The sequence below is a fragment of the Gobio gobio genome (genome assembly GCF_949357685.1).
Source record: "Gobio gobio genome assembly, chromosome: 22".
NCBI classification, from domain to species: domain Eukaryota; kingdom Metazoa; phylum Chordata; class Actinopteri; order Cypriniformes; family Gobionidae; genus Gobio; species Gobio gobio.
The window spans coordinates 9,970,708-9,987,967 of NC_137118.1; the positions used below are offsets into that span (position 1 = coordinate 9,970,708).

General features: G+C 37.7%; 1 protein-coding gene across 5 annotated transcripts; it reads left to right on the forward strand.

Moving 5' to 3' along the window:
* The first annotated feature begins 240 nt into the window (after positions 1-240).
* On the forward strand, positions 241-12,971 carry tmem135 (transmembrane protein 135). 5 transcript variants are annotated; one of them, XR_013815530.1, is made up of 16 exons: positions 241-431; positions 3,291-3,418; positions 3,825-3,917; positions 6,008-6,041; positions 6,253-6,318; positions 6,771-6,817; positions 7,307-7,348; positions 7,498-7,665; positions 8,752-8,821; positions 9,057-9,224; positions 9,348-9,411; positions 9,486-9,562; positions 10,543-10,641; positions 10,972-11,039; positions 11,130-12,291; positions 12,666-12,971. XR_013815530.1 is itself a non-coding variant. In XM_079803926.1 (15 exons), exons 1-15 carry the CDS (start codon positions 291-293, stop codon positions 11,260-11,262), a joined length of 1,398 nt encoding a protein of 465 aa, XP_079660052.1. In that variant the 5' UTR covers positions 241-290; the 3' UTR covers positions 11,263-12,971. The 5 variants fall into 5 exon arrangements, 1 of the variants encoding a protein (XP_079660052.1); XR_013815531.1 differs by having other exon boundaries at positions 11,130-12,262; positions 12,672-12,971; XR_013815532.1 differs by having other exon boundaries at positions 11,130-12,229; positions 12,708-12,971.
* Positions 12,972-17,260: the final 4,289 nt, after the last annotated feature.

Below are 17,260 nucleotides of genomic sequence, written 5' to 3' on the forward strand. Positions count from 1 at the left end.
ATATTTCTTACATATATACATGAATGAGTTTGTATTTATGTATACATAATTACACACACATATTATGTAAACACGAACTCTTATTTTGCTTGTGATTAATCGATTTGACAGCACTATTAATTGTTACATAGCTAATAAATGCATTTTTTTGGTGGAAACAATAATCGTGGCAGTCAGTTATGGTATCTGGTCATTTCTTATTTTTTGCCCTCCCCGTGAGCGCGCGTCCATCGGGAGCGCTCTTGCGAGAAACAGTGGACGCGCGCTCCCGAAGTGTTGTGCTGCTAAACATGGCTGCTCTCAGCAAGTCCATACCGCATAGCTGCTATGAGATAGGACACACATGGAGTTCCTCATGCACGTCCTCCACCCTCCAGGTGACAGCCGGTGCTCTGGAGGTCTCATTCAAGATATATGCTCCTCTGTATCTGGTGAGTGGAACTACGCGCGTCTAACCGTTAATTCACCCTGGCAAGGGCGCAGTTAGCCTGGCGGCTAACTTACATCAGAGTCCTGCAGGACGATGCGAGGGCCCGTGACAGTTGCTAAGTTATTTAGAAATAAAAACACAAAAGTGTGTCTCAACCTGTCATGTTTTATATTGACTAGCTTTTAAAGTGTCAAAGAAAGGTCGTTAGACTGATGACATGCTCAGGTGAGCTGAGAGGGAGAGAAAGCGACTGATACTGATTAAACTGTCAAATGTTCCTTTGCGGAACTTTGTGCAAAATGTTGGCACTTTCGCTTTTGTTTTCGCATTACAGTGTTTTTTAAATGATGGTGTTAATTATAATTATGGCACTCTTAATTCAATGATAAACTGCCTGGTTTGTCTTTCTCATTAAACTGCAGATTTAACACGAACTATTATTGTGTACCAAAGCAAGGTTTAGGTTGAGATGTTTTATTTGCCCAGGATTTTCACAGGTTTACATTAAAATTTACCAATAGTAATGTCAGATGCGTGAACGATTCGTTTTCGGCGTTTTGGATCTTTTCAATGAATCGTTCTCACAGCCTTGCCTCTGATTGGCTCATTCAGTGGGGGGGCTGCCACGTATTGGTCCCTATCTCTAAAATCCACATCTAATCCTAATCCTAACCCTCAGAGGAGAAACAGAGGAATCATAATCTCTTGGGAAATCTGGTTTGAACGATTAGTTCACGATTTGTCCCTCATTAAAATAAACTGGTAATTAGCAACCGTTGTTGCTCGGGCCTAATAATCAGTGTTGGGAAGGTTACTTTGGAAATGTATTAGGTTACAGATTACAAATTGCCCTATATAAAATGTAATAAGTAATGTAACTATTTCAATTACTTTATTAAAGTAATGTAACTGATTACATTTAATTAATTTGAACATTTCCAGCGCTGAAACACCTTTTTATGATTTGCCATGGGGGCAACTCTCAGACAGGTTGTAGCCTAAAGCTTTCAGCGTCAATGTGGATTGATGTAATTGGCAGACGTGGAGCTCTGCAAATTCAGACAAGACTAAAGCATCAGACCAACCAATCAAAAGCATCAGAATAGCATCGTGCACATCAAAAACACGCAAAACAACAAATTAATATTATCCAACATATCCTAGCTTTTCACAGAAAGTATTCAGATGTAACTTCCTTTGTAATCATTAACATTTTCATAAGTAACTAATTTAATTACACTTTTTTTTTCTCAGTAACTTACATTTATTTTGTCATTAAATTATGTAATCTAGTTGCATGTACGGTAATCTAGTTACTCCCCAACACTGCTAATAATGCTGTGCACAGATAAATCATTTATAATAAATACGGCAATATTGCATTAAAAAAAGTTGTCAATTTTGATTTCATGGTTTTTTTTTTTGGATTTCAGGTTGTTGGCTAAATGCCACATTAGTATATTTATTCATCAGGGAATGTTATCTTGTATTTACTTGCCTGTGATGACTTGGCATTACTGGCTGTCAGTCCTTATAGATCTGACAGGGGGATCATCATTGTGTCAACTTTGGATGTGTCATTTGCTTCCATTGCATAACTGCAGTTCACAGTGTAGCAACACCTGAACTGTAGGGTTGCAGTGCTGGCATTTGATTCAGTTTCGCAAAAACTATGGCTCAGTCTATCACTAGACAGTAGGTCAGTAGTATTTGGGGGACAAACCACAGTGACAGCTGAGCATCTACAGAAACCAATGTATTTGTGTAATGCCACTGCAAAAATTACAGGCAATGTCATATTGAAACTGTAGTCTATTGTGCCACATAAGCTCATTATTTTTGATTGCGTAAATCACATAAATTATTTATAATAAATACTGCAATATTCAAAAAAAAAAAAAAAAAAAAGTATTGTCCATTTTAATTTGATGACAACTTTAAAAGCTCAGAGTAAAGTCAGAAATTCAATTCTTTGAATAACAGGAACTTTTCCTTAAAGGGTTACTTCAGCGATACGCATTAAGCTTTGTATCAGTAGAAAACTGTTAGTATATTTGAATTATGGTACTTTCCCCCCTCATGTCCCCCTGAGACGAGAGAATTATGCATTTTATTTCTGGGAAAAAATCCTCCGATGACGCAAATATCGTCATTTTGCGCCATCTGAGGATTTTTTGGCCTGAGGCTATAGACTACAGCCAGTAGAAGGAGCTAGTTCCGCATGTTTTCAACCCACCCATAGGGGAGAGATTTCACTCACAGAATGTAAATGTGCACGGCCGCTCGAATCGGGCATTCATAACGGAGCGGTGCGGAGAAAAGTGAGTGTTTCAACTTTACAATGAATTCCTATGAAAGTTAAGCTTCCATAGGCATGATCTGAAAACGCGGCAGACTGGACACGCGCCGTGAATGACTGCCACGCTTAACTCAGCTCTTCGCTCTTGTAATGAATGAAATCTGACTCCTGCTGCGTTTCTGCCGTGACTTTCGTTCGGCTCACTCACGCTTTATTGAAAAGACACGTTCAGTTTTTAATTGTAGTGTCTATTCTCTAACTGAACGAAATTATTTAATTACTATGAAAATCAAAACGACGGTGGGGGGGCGGTGCCGCGGTAGGCAAGTGATAACTAGTGGCCGTGGCTTTGGGAGTGGCCTCGTAGGGCAGCGAAGCAAGTGCATTCTGGGAGTTGTTGTCTTTCATCCACATGAGACAAAAATACATTTTCTGTCTTTTCTCAGTCTAGAAGGCACCAAATTCAAAAATAATTTCCCTTTCTACTACATAAATGACCCAGTTTAAATACACATTCATCTTCCCAAACATGCAATATAATTTTTTTCTTCTGTGTTCCAGATTGCAGCCATTTTAAGAAGGAGGAAAAAGGATTATTACAAGAAAAGGCTGCTTCCTGAGATCCTGCAATCCACATCTTTCCTGACTGCAAATGGAGGCCTCTACATTGCGTTTTTCTGCATTCTCCGGTAATCTTAACACAATTCTGCTAACAAGCAATACTGGGAAACGTTTGCTGTCCCACGTGTACCGTTGTTGGAACAAGAGCTGTAAAGCAACCTTTGAGTCCCTGTCCTTATCAGCTGTTCAGAGTCTACGCACGTATTCGTCCAAATAGGATTGTTAAGACCATTGAAACATGAGATAAATTATGTATTGAGATAAACTTTTGGATTTATGACCGTTATTCTGCATGACCGGAATGTAGTTCACTTACTTTGTGAATAAATTAAAATCCCTTCTAAATGAGACAAATATTCAGCAGCGATATTATCCTCGGTTGGAAGGACGCCTGTTAGCTCTGTTGTGTAGTTTATGATTATAAATGACCTGCTGTCCTTTTCATTGTTTCCTTTGTTTTCTTCTGTTATTCAGGAAGCTGTTGGGACGTTTTTACTCGTGGTCAGCCGGCTTTGGGGCTGCACTGCCGGCCTCATACATCGCCATACTAATAGAGCGGAAAAGCAGGTTAGCCCTGACGTTTTCCTTTCATGCTGATCAGATTTCCTTTGGCCTTTCTTTTATACAAATTTCATGCAAAGTTTAAACCACATTTACACTGAATTTGCATATGGACGTTTTCTCTGATGAAAAAGATTAAAGGCCCGTCCACACAATGGAGGACAAATATAAAGATAACAATAATGATAACTATATTAGCGTCCACACCAATTGAGCTCTTTAACTCTTTCTCTGATGAAAAAGATTAAAGGCCCGTCCACACAATGGAGGACAAATATAAAGATAACAATAATGATAACTTTATTAGCGTCCACACCAATTGAGCTCTTAAACTCTTTCTCTGATGTTGATGAAATGTTCCGTTATTTATGAGACAACGGCAAATTCTCCAAAGCTTATGATTAAATTTCGTATTTGAAATCACCAATGAAATCTGACAACACTGTCTCACACATTTGGTTTCTAAACACTCAAATCATGGCAAAAAAATAAAATGTTTAGCCTGGACAAAGCTAATGCACATGTGCAGCGTGTTTCTCAGGCCACATCCACACGAAGCCAGACTTTCCCTATCCAATCTTTTTTTGTTCCTCGTTCTAAAAAAAAAAAATAGTCTCAAGAAATATCTGCGCACACATGAAACCACTGAAACCGACTCAAAACGATGTAGTATACATGCCAGACCAGTATGTGGCGCTGTAATTCTGCCACAGAGATGCACTGAAACTGAGATGGGAGAACTGGTCCCCCCGACTGAGCCTGGTTTCTCCCAAGGTATTTTTCTCCATTATGTCACCTGATGGAGTTTTGGTTCCTTGCCACCGTTGCCTCTGTCGCCTTTGGCTTTGGCTTGCTCAGTTGGGGACACTAAATATTCAACTATATTACTGATCAGCTCATTTCAATGATCATAAAGTCATAATTAAGAGATAAAATGTTGAAAATATGATTTTAAATGTCCTCATTATTAGATAAAAAGTCAAAAATATGATTTTAAAAGTCATAATAGTGAGATGATAAGTTGAAAATACGACATGCTAAGTCATAATTATAAGATAAAATGTTGAAAATATGATTGTAAAAGTCCTCATTATTAGATAAAAAGTCAAAAATATCACATGCTAAGTCAAATTTTTTAATTTTTATCTTAATTTAGATTTTTAAGTCATAATTTTGACTTTAAAAATCTAAATTATGATTAAAAGTCCTAATTATGAGATAAAAAGCTGAGTCTCTCAAAACGCCGGATCCGTCTGGATGAAACGCTGATACAATACAACATTTTTACATATACAGCTAAATGCGTCTTTGTGTGTACGGGCTCTCAGAACACTGCCTGTTTCTATAGCAACCGAAGCTTCTAACGGCAGCTGCAGTGATGTGATGACTTTACTAATCAATGATTGGCTCTTTCATTTAGGAGGCAGGGCTTATTTGCCATATTGGGCGTTGCACTTTCTCCCATTCATAAGTAGTCGGAGGGCCCCACCTCATTGCGAGGAAGCATTGTCAAAGATACTGTATAGGAATATACAGCGTCTTTGACAATGCTTCCCCGCAATGAGGCGTTATTACGCAACTCCTGAAAGAGTAGAGAAGCTCTGGATCAAAACACAGGGAAAAAAGGAGCAGAAACGAGCGATAAACACATTGCTTATGCACATTGTAGTCTGAAATTGTTCTAAATATTGCTTTTTTATGACACCCACATTCAAGTGTTAATTAGAAAAAGAATGAATGAAGCTAGAATTCCCTTTTTGGGATAATTATCAAAAATGCTGGGGAAAGAGTTAAAGTCAGGTGGATTCTGATTGGCTGTCAGTGTCTTTATCATTCATCAGCTGGAAAAAAAATTGTTCTGAAAGTGATTCCAACGATATTGTTCGGCTGTGTCATTATTGTTATAGTTGTGGTGTGGACGTCTCTTCTCATATAATTAGAACAATTATTGAAAATGTATTGTTCTTTATTGATTATTATTGGTGTGACTGGGCCTTAACATCGGCACACAGTGAACTTGTAATAACACAAAGTAATGTCACAACTCAATTACTCCTATATATAGAGGTCTTATGTCATTTGTCTGTCTTATGCAGGAGAGGTCTTCTTACAATATACATGGCAAACCTGGTAAGACGATTCAGCATCGCTTCTTTTCAGTTCCACAGTGTTCAATCTTCCTGACAGTTTGTTCATACTTGCATGACCATTTCCTGGCAGTAGTCAACATTGCATCTGTTATCTGTCACTTATGTTACTGTTTCTGGAAAGCTGTGATTAAAATTGTCTGTTTCAAGGAACCCACTGCTAATTTTGATCTTGAGTGCTCTGTCATTTCCAGGCAACGGAAACGATTTTTCGGATGGCTGTCACGAGGGGTCTCGTCAAGCCTATGAAACATGGAGAGGTACGTTACAGTTTCACTACCGTTGAAAAGTTTGAGGTTAGTATGCTTAGTCAGCAAGGATGCATTAAATTGATTTAAAGCGACAGTAAAGATATTTATAATGTTAAAAAGATTTATATTTCAAATAAAAATAACTTTCAGTAAAATATATTTTATATTGTAATAATATTTCACAATATGTATACCATATAACCATATAATTCTTCCTTGCATACTGTATTACTTCCTTGTATAATAAACATATACTGTATAAAAAAAATCTTACCAACCCCAAACTATTGAACAGCAGTGTATCTGTATTTCAATTACATCATGCAGTGAGATAATTTAGTGCTATTGATATAACAGCACTTTACATGCTTGCAAAAGCATTATTGCTTTGAACTGACCCTGACCTGATCATAAAGTTTTGTGTGATGTCTATCTCATATTTTCCACATTTCCCCCTGCAGGTTCTTCTCTTCTGCCTGACCGCATCTCTCTACATGTTTTTCTTCAGGTCAGTCGGTCAGCTTATTGGTCCTGGAGGACCCAAGCACTGGTGATCTTGTTTATTTAACACATCATCTTCTCATTAGTAGAGGCTCCAAGACCTGCTAAGGTCCTCCAGGACCAGCATTAAAAGGGAAAGTTCACCCAAAAATGAAAATTCTGTCATTTACTCACCCTCAAGTTGTTCCGAACCTGTAAAAGAAGATATTTTGAAGAATAGCGGTTAACCAAAAAGGGATAAAAGTACTATGGAAGTCAATGGGGCCCTTCAACTGTTTGGTTACCACTTTTCTTCAAAATATCATCTTTTGCATTCAGCGGAAGAAAGAAATTCATACAGGTTTGGAACAACTTGAAGGTGAGTAAATGATGACAGAGTTTTAATTTGTGAGTGAACTATCCCTTTAAGACAGACAAGCACGCTCTTCAGAACATATAAAAACCTAGTTGTACGATTGCAAACGTTGACCCTCCCAATTTCTGGTTTTATCTTCAGATGTAAAGACGGACTGAATGGCTTTGCTTTCTCTGCCTTAAAGTAAGTTTATTTATCGATTTTTAAATTTATCGATCGATTTATTTACTCCTGTACATACTTAAATTCCCAAGGATTTCCCTAGGAAACACCCTGTTCAGAGTATAAAGTCATGTCAGGCTGTTAAAGGAGATTGTGTCTGGCTGTGGCAGATTTATAGTTGGGAAGGAGGAGATCCCGACACACTCTTCCCTGGCTGAGCAAGCATACGCACAGGGTTCAGAGAGCGATGCCCAACCACCGGATGAGAGACCAGAGCACACGCCTGCCTCCAGGGGGAGCTGCATCAGAGCATTTACACGCAAACTCCTAGACTCTATGTGAGTGAGATGTATACCGGTACCTAGAAAACATATTTCAGATTTGAACACAAGACTGGTATTTTTGACAGAAAATTTTATTCCAACCAAAACCACCAAAAATATTATATAATTAAAGATTAAAATTGAGTTAATTGAGTTTTTTTTATTAGACATAATTACTTGCACTCTTTTATTCATGGGAAAAATTAAGATAATTTTTTTTTAAAGTATTTTTAGAACTGTCAAAGTATGAAAAAAATACAAATAAATATTAATTGTAAATGAAGTTACTCTTTTATCAAATGTGGTGTTATTTTTCTTTTTAAAGACTTTTAGGAGAATTTATGAGATCAATTTTATTCTATTGACCACAATAATAAAAATGCAAATTAAAACACAATCTGCATATATATTTGAGGAAATAAATTATATTATAAAAACTACACATACACAATACCATTCAAAAGTTTGGTGTCAATATGATTTTTTTATGCTCACCAAGGCTGCATTGATATCAAAGATACATTAAAAACGGTAATATAGTGATATATATTATTATATTATAGTTATTATAATAATAATAATAAATTTTTTTTTTAATTTATTCCTTTGATAGCAAAGCTTAATTTTCAGCATCATTACTCCAGTTTTCCGTGTCTCATGATCCTTCAGAAATCATTCTACTATGCTGATTTGCTACTCAAGAAACATTTCTTGTCAAAGTTGAAAACAGTTGTGATGCTTAATATTTTTGTGGAAACCGTGAGACATTTTTTTTCAGGATTATTTGATGAATGCAGTTCAAAAGAAAGGCATTTATTTGAAATGTAAATCTTACATTGATCAAAAGTGACATTAAATACATGTATAATTTAATGCATCGTTTATGAATACAAGTATTAATTTCTTTAAAAATGTGCTCCCTCATTCAGTGCTGTTAGTAGTGGGTAAAAAAAATGGTTTTACTTGCATTTGCCACTGTGAGCTAATTTGCGTTCATGTTTATTCATCAGTCAGCTAAGCTTTATTGTCATGTGCGAATGTTCCCCTGCTTCATAACGTATTGTGCATTTGCATTCATTGTGCGTGTATTGTCCCCTTTAGATGCAAACATGGACCCAGGCATAGATGTTGCAAACACTATCAAGACAACTGCATCTCCTACTGTGTTAAAGTAAGAGTCTGAGACCACCTAACCCTGCTGTCTTTCAAACCATTCATCTATTTGTTCTGAGCACGTGCTTGAACGGGAGAGAGACTGCGAATGCATAAACGTGTAGCGTTTATCTGGGTGAAAGGCTCTGTCGATATAGCAGTGCCCTTTGCTCACTAACTGACAGCTGGTGTGAAGCTGCTGGATGTTTTCTTGAGAGCAGCTTCTGAGATGCTTGCTTTGTTTTTTTTTAAAGGGTTTCATTCGGATGTTCAGCGTGGGTTACCTCATTCAGTGCTGTTTGAAGGTTCCATCAGCATTCAGACAGGCCTTCACCAAACCCTCTCGTCTGCTCTGGCTGCTCTACAACAAAGAGAACTTCCAGCTAGGAGCTTTCCTGGGATCTTTTGTCAGTATATACAAGGTACTTCACTGAGATGGAGTGCTATGAGACGGCACGTTTCTGTGCAACTTGTAGGGGGTTTTGTTTCCTTCACCTTTCTCAGTAACATTTTTCTCTCTTCATCTCACTTCCATTTTATGAAAGGGCACAAGCTGCTTACTGAGATGGATGCGGAACCTGGACGACGAGCTCCACGCTCTCATAGCAGGTAAATTGTATTTTGAACCCCTTTCCTTTTGCACAGTCAGATTAGATTCTCAGCTCACATTTTTGTCTTTTTAGGTTTTCTTGCTGGCACGTCAATGTTCTTCTACAAGAGCACCTCTATCTCCATGTACCTCTTTTCCAAACTAGTGGAGGTAACCAATTTTTTTTTGCTTTTTTTGTGGTTTCAAATGAGTCCAAATGGCTCCTCAATGATGTCTCTGGTGGCTGGTTCAGTGTTTGATATTTATTTATGTACATATACACCAATCAGGTATAACATTATGACAGGTGAAGTGAATAACACTGATTGCACTATGGGAAGAAGGCAAGCCGGCGGAGGCGGTGTGATGCTTTGGTCAATGTTCTGCTGGGATACCTTGGGTCCTGCATCCATGTGGGTGTTACTTTGACACGTACCACCTACCTAAGCATTGTTACAGACCATGTACACCCTTTCATGGAAACGGTATTCCCTGGTGGCTGTGGTCTCTTTCAGCAGGATAATGCGTCCTGTCACAAAGCAAAAATGGTTCAGGAATGTGTTGAGGAACGCAACAATGAGTTAGAGTTGTTGACTTGGCCTCCAAATTCTCCAGATCTCAGTCCAATCGAGCATCTGTGGGATGTGCTGAACAAACAAGTCTGATCCATGGAGGTCCCACCTTGCAACTTAAAGGATCTGCTGCTAACATCTTGGTGCCAGATACCACAGCACACCTTCAGGGGTCTAGTGGAGTCCATGTCTCGATGGGTCAGGGCTGTTTTGGCAGCAAAAGGGGGACCCACACAATATTAGGTCATAATATTTTACCTGATCGGTGTATATATTATTAATATATATTTAAAACCAAGTTTCATCCTTTTTTGGCATTTTTTTCTGTCGATAAATTACCATAAAAGCCTTATATCTTAAATATGATTCATAAAAATTTTTTTTTTTTTAATTATACAGTTCAATAGATATTTGGGGATTTCAAAAAGAGTTTATATTTTTTACATTTATGCATTTGGCAGAAGCTTTTATACAATATACTATTTATAATATAAAATATTTACATATTCAGTATATGTGTTTGTGTGTGTGTGTGTGTGTGTGTGTACACTGTTAATAATTTAATCACTGTCTTTTTAGACGTTGTATTTCAAAGGGATCGAGGCAGGCAGGTTTCCGTACTTCCCAGAGGCTGACACCGTAATCTATGCCATCTCCACCGCCATCTGTTTTCAAGCGGTGAGTTCGAAATGTTTTTAAAAATCTACCTAAAAGCACCTTCTGGATACCCAAGGACAGTTTTACACCACCAAGGGAAAATACAAACTACTTTAAAATGCAGAAGCCGTTTGTGCCCGTGTGACTTTTTGATGACTCGGTCGTGAACTGAATGAGAATCACGCCAAGTGCAGTTTCAATTAAAGAAAGACAAAAATTGCTTTGTCAGGCTTTGAATTACAACGCAGTAAATTCAAGACAGTTTCAAAAACCTACTGGAAACATGCCCGTAGTTCATGTGATTTATTTGTAAATAATTTTGTTCAATATGTCCCGGATGGATCTGAGCAGGCGGTTATGGAAGTGCAAAATCTGAGACCATCATACTGGAAGTTTCTACTGCGGTTGACAAAGGGCAGGTGAGTATTACTGGGAAATCGAATTGATTAATAAGTCTCATTATGCATATGAATTCTTGAACACATAAAGGCATTGATTTCTTTGTCCAGGTTTGCTCTGATGAACAGAAAAGTGCTTGATGTTTTCGGGACCGAGGCTTCCAGACACTTTGGTGACTTCACGCCTAAACTTGACCCCAGATACGTGCTGTGTCCCATCGACATGGACGTGCAGCTGGGCTGACCGACCTGTGGGCACCTGCGAGATGTCTTCCCATAGACCAACAATGGCACAAAGGCACGAAAAGCTCTTGCACACGATCTCTCTATCTTGCATTCTCTCAGCCTGGCGCTCAATGTCATTAAATGTGAAGTGAAAGTGTGAAGGCAGTTATATGTTTACGTTGATGTGGATCTGAAACATTTTGCAATCTAATTACCGCAGGCAAGATGTGACCTCTGTGTACGCACATTCTCAGCATAGATTCATCTGAAGATGATTTGAGGTAGGATAATGGTTGCTTATTGGATTCTCAAGGGTACAATGACAGCAGGAATGTGTTCACACTAACTCAGCAGTTCCTGAACTGCTTGAGATCTGACCTGCAACCTCTGTGTTTTATAGTCTGCAGAATTAACTAATCAGCTTTGAGAATATAAAATGTTTTAATTTTTTTTTTTAATCTGATGTTTAGTTAGGAAAATTCAGACAGTTGTTTACAGCACAACGTCGGTCTTCTCAGAAGATGATGCTGGATTATTTTTGGTCATCGTCATTTCGAATACTACCAAAAACGATCAAATCCGTAATTAACTGTCTGCCGTAGTCAGGATATGCGGGTTCAGCCATGTAAAAAGATCTTACTGACATCAGGGTTGTGTATGATCTCTTCTCTGTCTTTAGTGTGCTCTTCGTTCTTGTACAGATAGGATTAAATTGAGACCTTCTCATAAGTAGAGGCTTTTATGAAAAGTTATTAAACGTCACATTTACTACCCACCTTTTATTGCAGATTTAATATTTGCAAATATTCTTTCAGTAAAGAAAAGCAGATTAAAACTCATCTTAATGGACTTTCACCTTTTATTTTCAGTAGCAGATCTTTTTTTTTTTTTTTTTCATTAAAGGAACACGCCGACTTTTTGGGACTTTAGCTTGTCCGCCGTATCCCACAGAGTTAGAGAAGTCCATACATACCATTCTCATCTCTGTGCGTGACATAACTCTGTCTGAAACACCCACCGTTAGCCTAGCTTAGCACAAAGACTGGAAGTAAATGGCTCCAGCTAGCCTACTGCTCAATAAGTGACTAAATAACGTGATTTGTATAGTTACATCGTGTAGACTGAACTGAAAATTAAAAGTTGCAATTTTCTAGACCGATATGGCTAGGAACTCTCATTCCTGCGTAATGATCAAGGAACTTTGTGCCGTACCATGGTTAAATGGTTAAATGGTAAATGGACTGCATTTGTATAGCGCTTTCAACAGACCCATGGCCACCAAAGCGCTTTACATATTTCCTCACATTCACCCATTCTTTCACTCATTCATACACCGACGGTATTAGTACACGATGTAACTACACACATCACATCATAGGAAAATGTTGGCGTTATTTTGTCACTTATTGAGCAGTAGGCTAGCTGGAGCCATTTACCTCCAGTCTTTGTGCTAAGCTAGGCTAGCGGTGGGTGCGTCAGACAGAGTTATGGCACGCACGGAGACTAGAATGGTATGGACTTATCTAACTCTGGGGGACACGGTGAATAAGCTAAAGTCCCAAAAAGTCGGCGTGTTCCTTTAACAATAACAATATAGTGTAAAATCTCACAATATAATCACAGTATTGCTATGTATTCGAAATGTAATTTATGTAAAAAGAAAAAAAGCCTTATGTCTTTGATGTTTGTATAAAAGCAAAAGCTTTATATTAAAAATGTTAAGATGATATAAGGTTCTAAGAGTGTTTTATTTAACTATATATACACACACGCATACAGTGCAGCTCTAAAGTTGCAGAATCTTGCTGAAAATGTGAATAATTTGAACAAGATAAGAGGGATCATACAAAATGCATGTTATTTTTTATCTAGTACTGTCCTGAATAAGATATTTTACATAAGATGTTTACATATAGTCCACAAGACAAAAAAAGCTGAATGAACATTCAAAAGATTATGAACCATTGATTCTCAATACTGTGTGTCGTTCCCTGGATGATCCACATTTGTTTTTTTTGTGATGGTTGTTCATGAGTCTCTTGTTTGTCCTGAGCAGTTAAACTGCCCTATGTTCTTCAGAAAAATCCTCCAGGTCCTGCAAACTCTTCAGTTTTCCAGCATCTTTTTGCATACTTTCCAGCAGTGACTATGATTTTGAGATCCATCTTTTTACACTGAGGATTGACAATTGAGGGACTCAAACACAACTATTTAAAAAGGTTCAAACGTTCACTGATGCAGAACAGTCCCTGTACCATTATGGTGGTTTAACAAACTCAGGGTTACAAGATTAGTTTCGAGTTGACAAAACCAATCTATTCAGGCTTTGTTGATCCCATGATGCTGATCATCAGCTTTCTCTGTCAACTCAGGCTTTGATCCTGAGTTTAGGAGTTTAGCTGTGACATCAGCACTGAACAGCCAATCACATGCTGTGGATCAGTGACACTGAGATTAATTTCTCTCTTCTGCAGAATATTACATGATTGAAAAATATTAAGAATTTAAACAAATTTACACCGCAAGAAGAAAAGAGCTGTCTATAAAAAAATCGTACTACGTCGATGCAATTAAAAGTTATGAAGTTAGTTTAGTTGATATATAGAGAGAATTGAACATTTAAGCTCACATGTAGTAATTTTTATAGCTTTATTTATTAATTTTAAATCTTATTTGTATTACCTTTTAAATAGGCTGTTTATATTAATTTGAACTTGGTGCCTTTTAATGATTGATTAACTAAAATGATACATGTGTAATTGATTAAGGGTATAATAATTACATAAATTATATCTAAATCATTTATAAATAAGCATTATTAAAAGCCAGACGCTTTAGTCTTTAAAAACCATTTTGCTATGTAGTGACCTTTTAATTTGGAGTAGAAACAGGGGGAAATTACTTTATTGCATCAGAGGTGTGTCACTTTGCTCGCAGCTGATTGGTCCAATTTCAGTTTGAGATCTCTTATCCAGAACATAACCTGCCCTGGAGCAGGTTAGCAGTGGAGCGCAAGTTCCTATGGAGATGAACACAGCTAAAAGCCAAACCACTTTAATGGTACCTAAAACCCAGGATTGGCACAAACTAAGCTTAAACATATCTGGTTAGTCAGCTAAACCGGCTTCATGGTATTTGCCCCAGGGGTCTCCAAACTTTGTCCTGCACAGTTTAGCTCCAACCCAAAATAAACACACCTGAACCAGCTAATCAGTGTCTTACAAGGCCCTAGTAAGACACTGGTTAGCTGGTTCAGGGGTGTTTAATTGAGGTTGGAGCTAAACTCTGCTGGACAGCGGCCCTCCAGGACTGAGTTTGGAGACCCTTGCTTTAGAAGGAAACACAATGCATGAAGAGCTGGGGGGTGAAAACTTTTAAACAGGATGAAGATGTCCAAATGTTGTTTAAATAACACTTTTTTTCCCCCAGTTAGTTCTGCCCTTTGGAAGCAACACAAGATACTTACATGTTTCCTGGAAGACCAATTAAGTACAATTTAATTTACATTGATCTTCAAATTCAAAAAGTTTTCACCCCCTGGCTCTTAATGCATCGTGTTCCCACTTCCCCTTGTTTGGGAGGGAAACAAATACTTATACCATTCAAAAATGTACAAATAAAATAACTTTTATTCATCAATGATGCATTCAATTGTTTAAAAGTGACAGCGAAGACAATGTTTAAAAAAGTTTTCCATTTAATGAATGCTTTAATAAGTTTAATATATACAAATAAAGTCTATTCATTGAACTTTGTTTTCATCAAAGAATCCTGAAAAAAGTATCACAATTTCCACAAGAATATTAAGCAGCACAACCGTTTTCAACATCCTAAAATAAATGAGCAGCTATTAGAATGACAAATTACATTTTTAATGTATTAAAATAGGGAACACAATATTTCACAATATTACTTACTGTATATTTGATTAGATAAATGCAGCCTTGGTGAGCATAAGAGACTTCTTTCAAAAGCGTTCAAATTTGTAAGGTTTCCTAAATTTAAAACCAAGGAAATAGTGATTTGGATTGGTTTGATAGATGCTATTTATGAAAAATTGCCAAAAAATGAATAAATGACCAATTGTTCAAACGTCCACTGGAGGGCGACGTTATCCTCAGTTTAAATCGCAGTTCATCCATTTTTTAGAGTGCACTCAATAGTTTACAAACATTTGCAAGACTAATATAGGTGCATATTTGTAAACAGAGCTTAAAATAGTAGTATCTTTACTTCTAGTAGTAGACCAACTTTGTCTGAAACTTTGTTCAGCATCCAAAAAAAAAACCTTTTTAAAATACACTTTCATTGTATCTTAAATGATGTCCCTAGAGAGCAAAATTCAGTAATTGTCCATCGAGGAGATGATCTTCTCAGTGTTGCACTTTGTATTCAGTTCACATGATCCTGACGCAGCACCAGTTGTCTGTGAAATGGTTACAAATTGCTTTTTGTCTTCTCACTTTATCATTGTCTTTGTTTACAGACAAGCGTTTGTGACCGTGTTTTTCAGACTTTGCCTTTCTGTGCAGTGTGTCCGGCCCCGTCAGCGACCCAGTGTGATATAGAGTCATGTCTAGTCCCGAGAGAGGATCTGTTCATGCCTGCGTATAAGGGAGTGAACAATGAACTGGCAGGGAAGTGAAAACTCTGAATGCTCAAAAAAGATATTTGACCTCTACATTTAAATATTTGCCTGACTATACTGCTCCCTGAATGCACTGTATGTTTTGGAATCAAACCAGTGACCTTGACATTGCTGATGTCATGCTTATAAGTTGAGCTATAAAATGGCATTCTTCTCTGATAGATGAATAACATGATGGAAAAGGGGTGGGATTAAATGCGAGATGCTTTTAAGACTGTCCTTGCCGCATCTCCAAGGAGAAATATTAATATGATCTCTGATTTCTCGTGATGATTCTCATTTTCACAGTTATTTCTTAACCACAGAAGCAGCTGAAGGACAGATAAGTGACCCTGGACCACAAAACCAGTCACGGGTATATTTGTGGCAATAGCCAACAATACATTGTATGGGTCAAAATGATCGATTTTTCTTTTATGCCAAAAATCATTAGTATATTAAGTAAAGATCATGTTCCATGAAGATATTTTGTAAATGTCCTACTGTAAATATATAAAAAATTGCTAAGGACTTTATTTGGACAACTTTTAAAGGCGATTTTCTTAATATTTTGACTTTTTTGCAGATTTTCAAATAGTTGTATCTCGGCAAAATATTGTCCTATCCTAACAAATACACCACATGGAAAGCTTATTTATTCAGCTTTCACGTGACGTATAAATCTCAATTTCCCAAAATGTACACTTATGATTGGTTTTGTGGTCTGGTCTCAAAACCGTGCCAGCGTAAACTTCTACGCATTAATGCGCGATGCAAATGAGAGTTTCGTCTTTAATTGTGCCAGTATTTTTGCAGTGACCTTCAGAATGGATGTAGCAAACTTTCTCTTGATTCACGTCCTTCATGCTGAGATTTCCCACAGGGCCTTTAAAAATAACTGGTTGATCTAGAAGTTTCGGTGAGCACTTTTCAGGTGCTGGCCAATCAATCACTTTCAGCTGTCTCCATGGCAACTGAATCTCATCAAACAGTCTGAAGTACCTCCGAGGATGAGAGTGTGAATGTGTGCGGCCAGAGAGTGCTTTTATTGAAAATCATCTCTATACTGTACATGCGGCAGCTGAGCAATACTCAAAATGTGCAAAAGCTGCAATGTTCCTACAAGGTTACTAGGAGGGCTGCAAACTCTCTTTGTCTCAGTTCCCGTGCTGTCTCTCTTCTTCACACTTGTCTGGGACCCGATCCAGATGAATCGAACCCAGGTGCAATGTCAAGCTGTCATGTTTGTTAGAAACCGGCGAGAGGTGTGTGCGTGTGTGTGGTTAGCCTCAGATGCACACCTAATCATGGCATGTCCTTTCTTGCCTCTGCCTCCAGGTTGTCAGGATCCATGGCAGAATGAGGCCACACAAATGCTCTGATCAAAGTG

Coding starts and splice junctions, on each gene's coding strand:
- tmem135 (XM_079803926.1), top strand. CDS start 291: ATGGCTGCTCTCAGCAAGTCCATACCGCATAGCTGCTATGAGATAGGA. Junction 6,042..6,252: donor CAATATACATGGCAAACCTG/GTAAGACGATTC, acceptor TGTCATTTCCAG/GCAACGGAAACGATTTTTCG. Junction 9,563..10,542: donor TCTTTTCCAAACTAGTGGAG/GTAACCAATTTT, acceptor CTGTCTTTTTAG/ACGTTGTATTTCAAAGGGAT.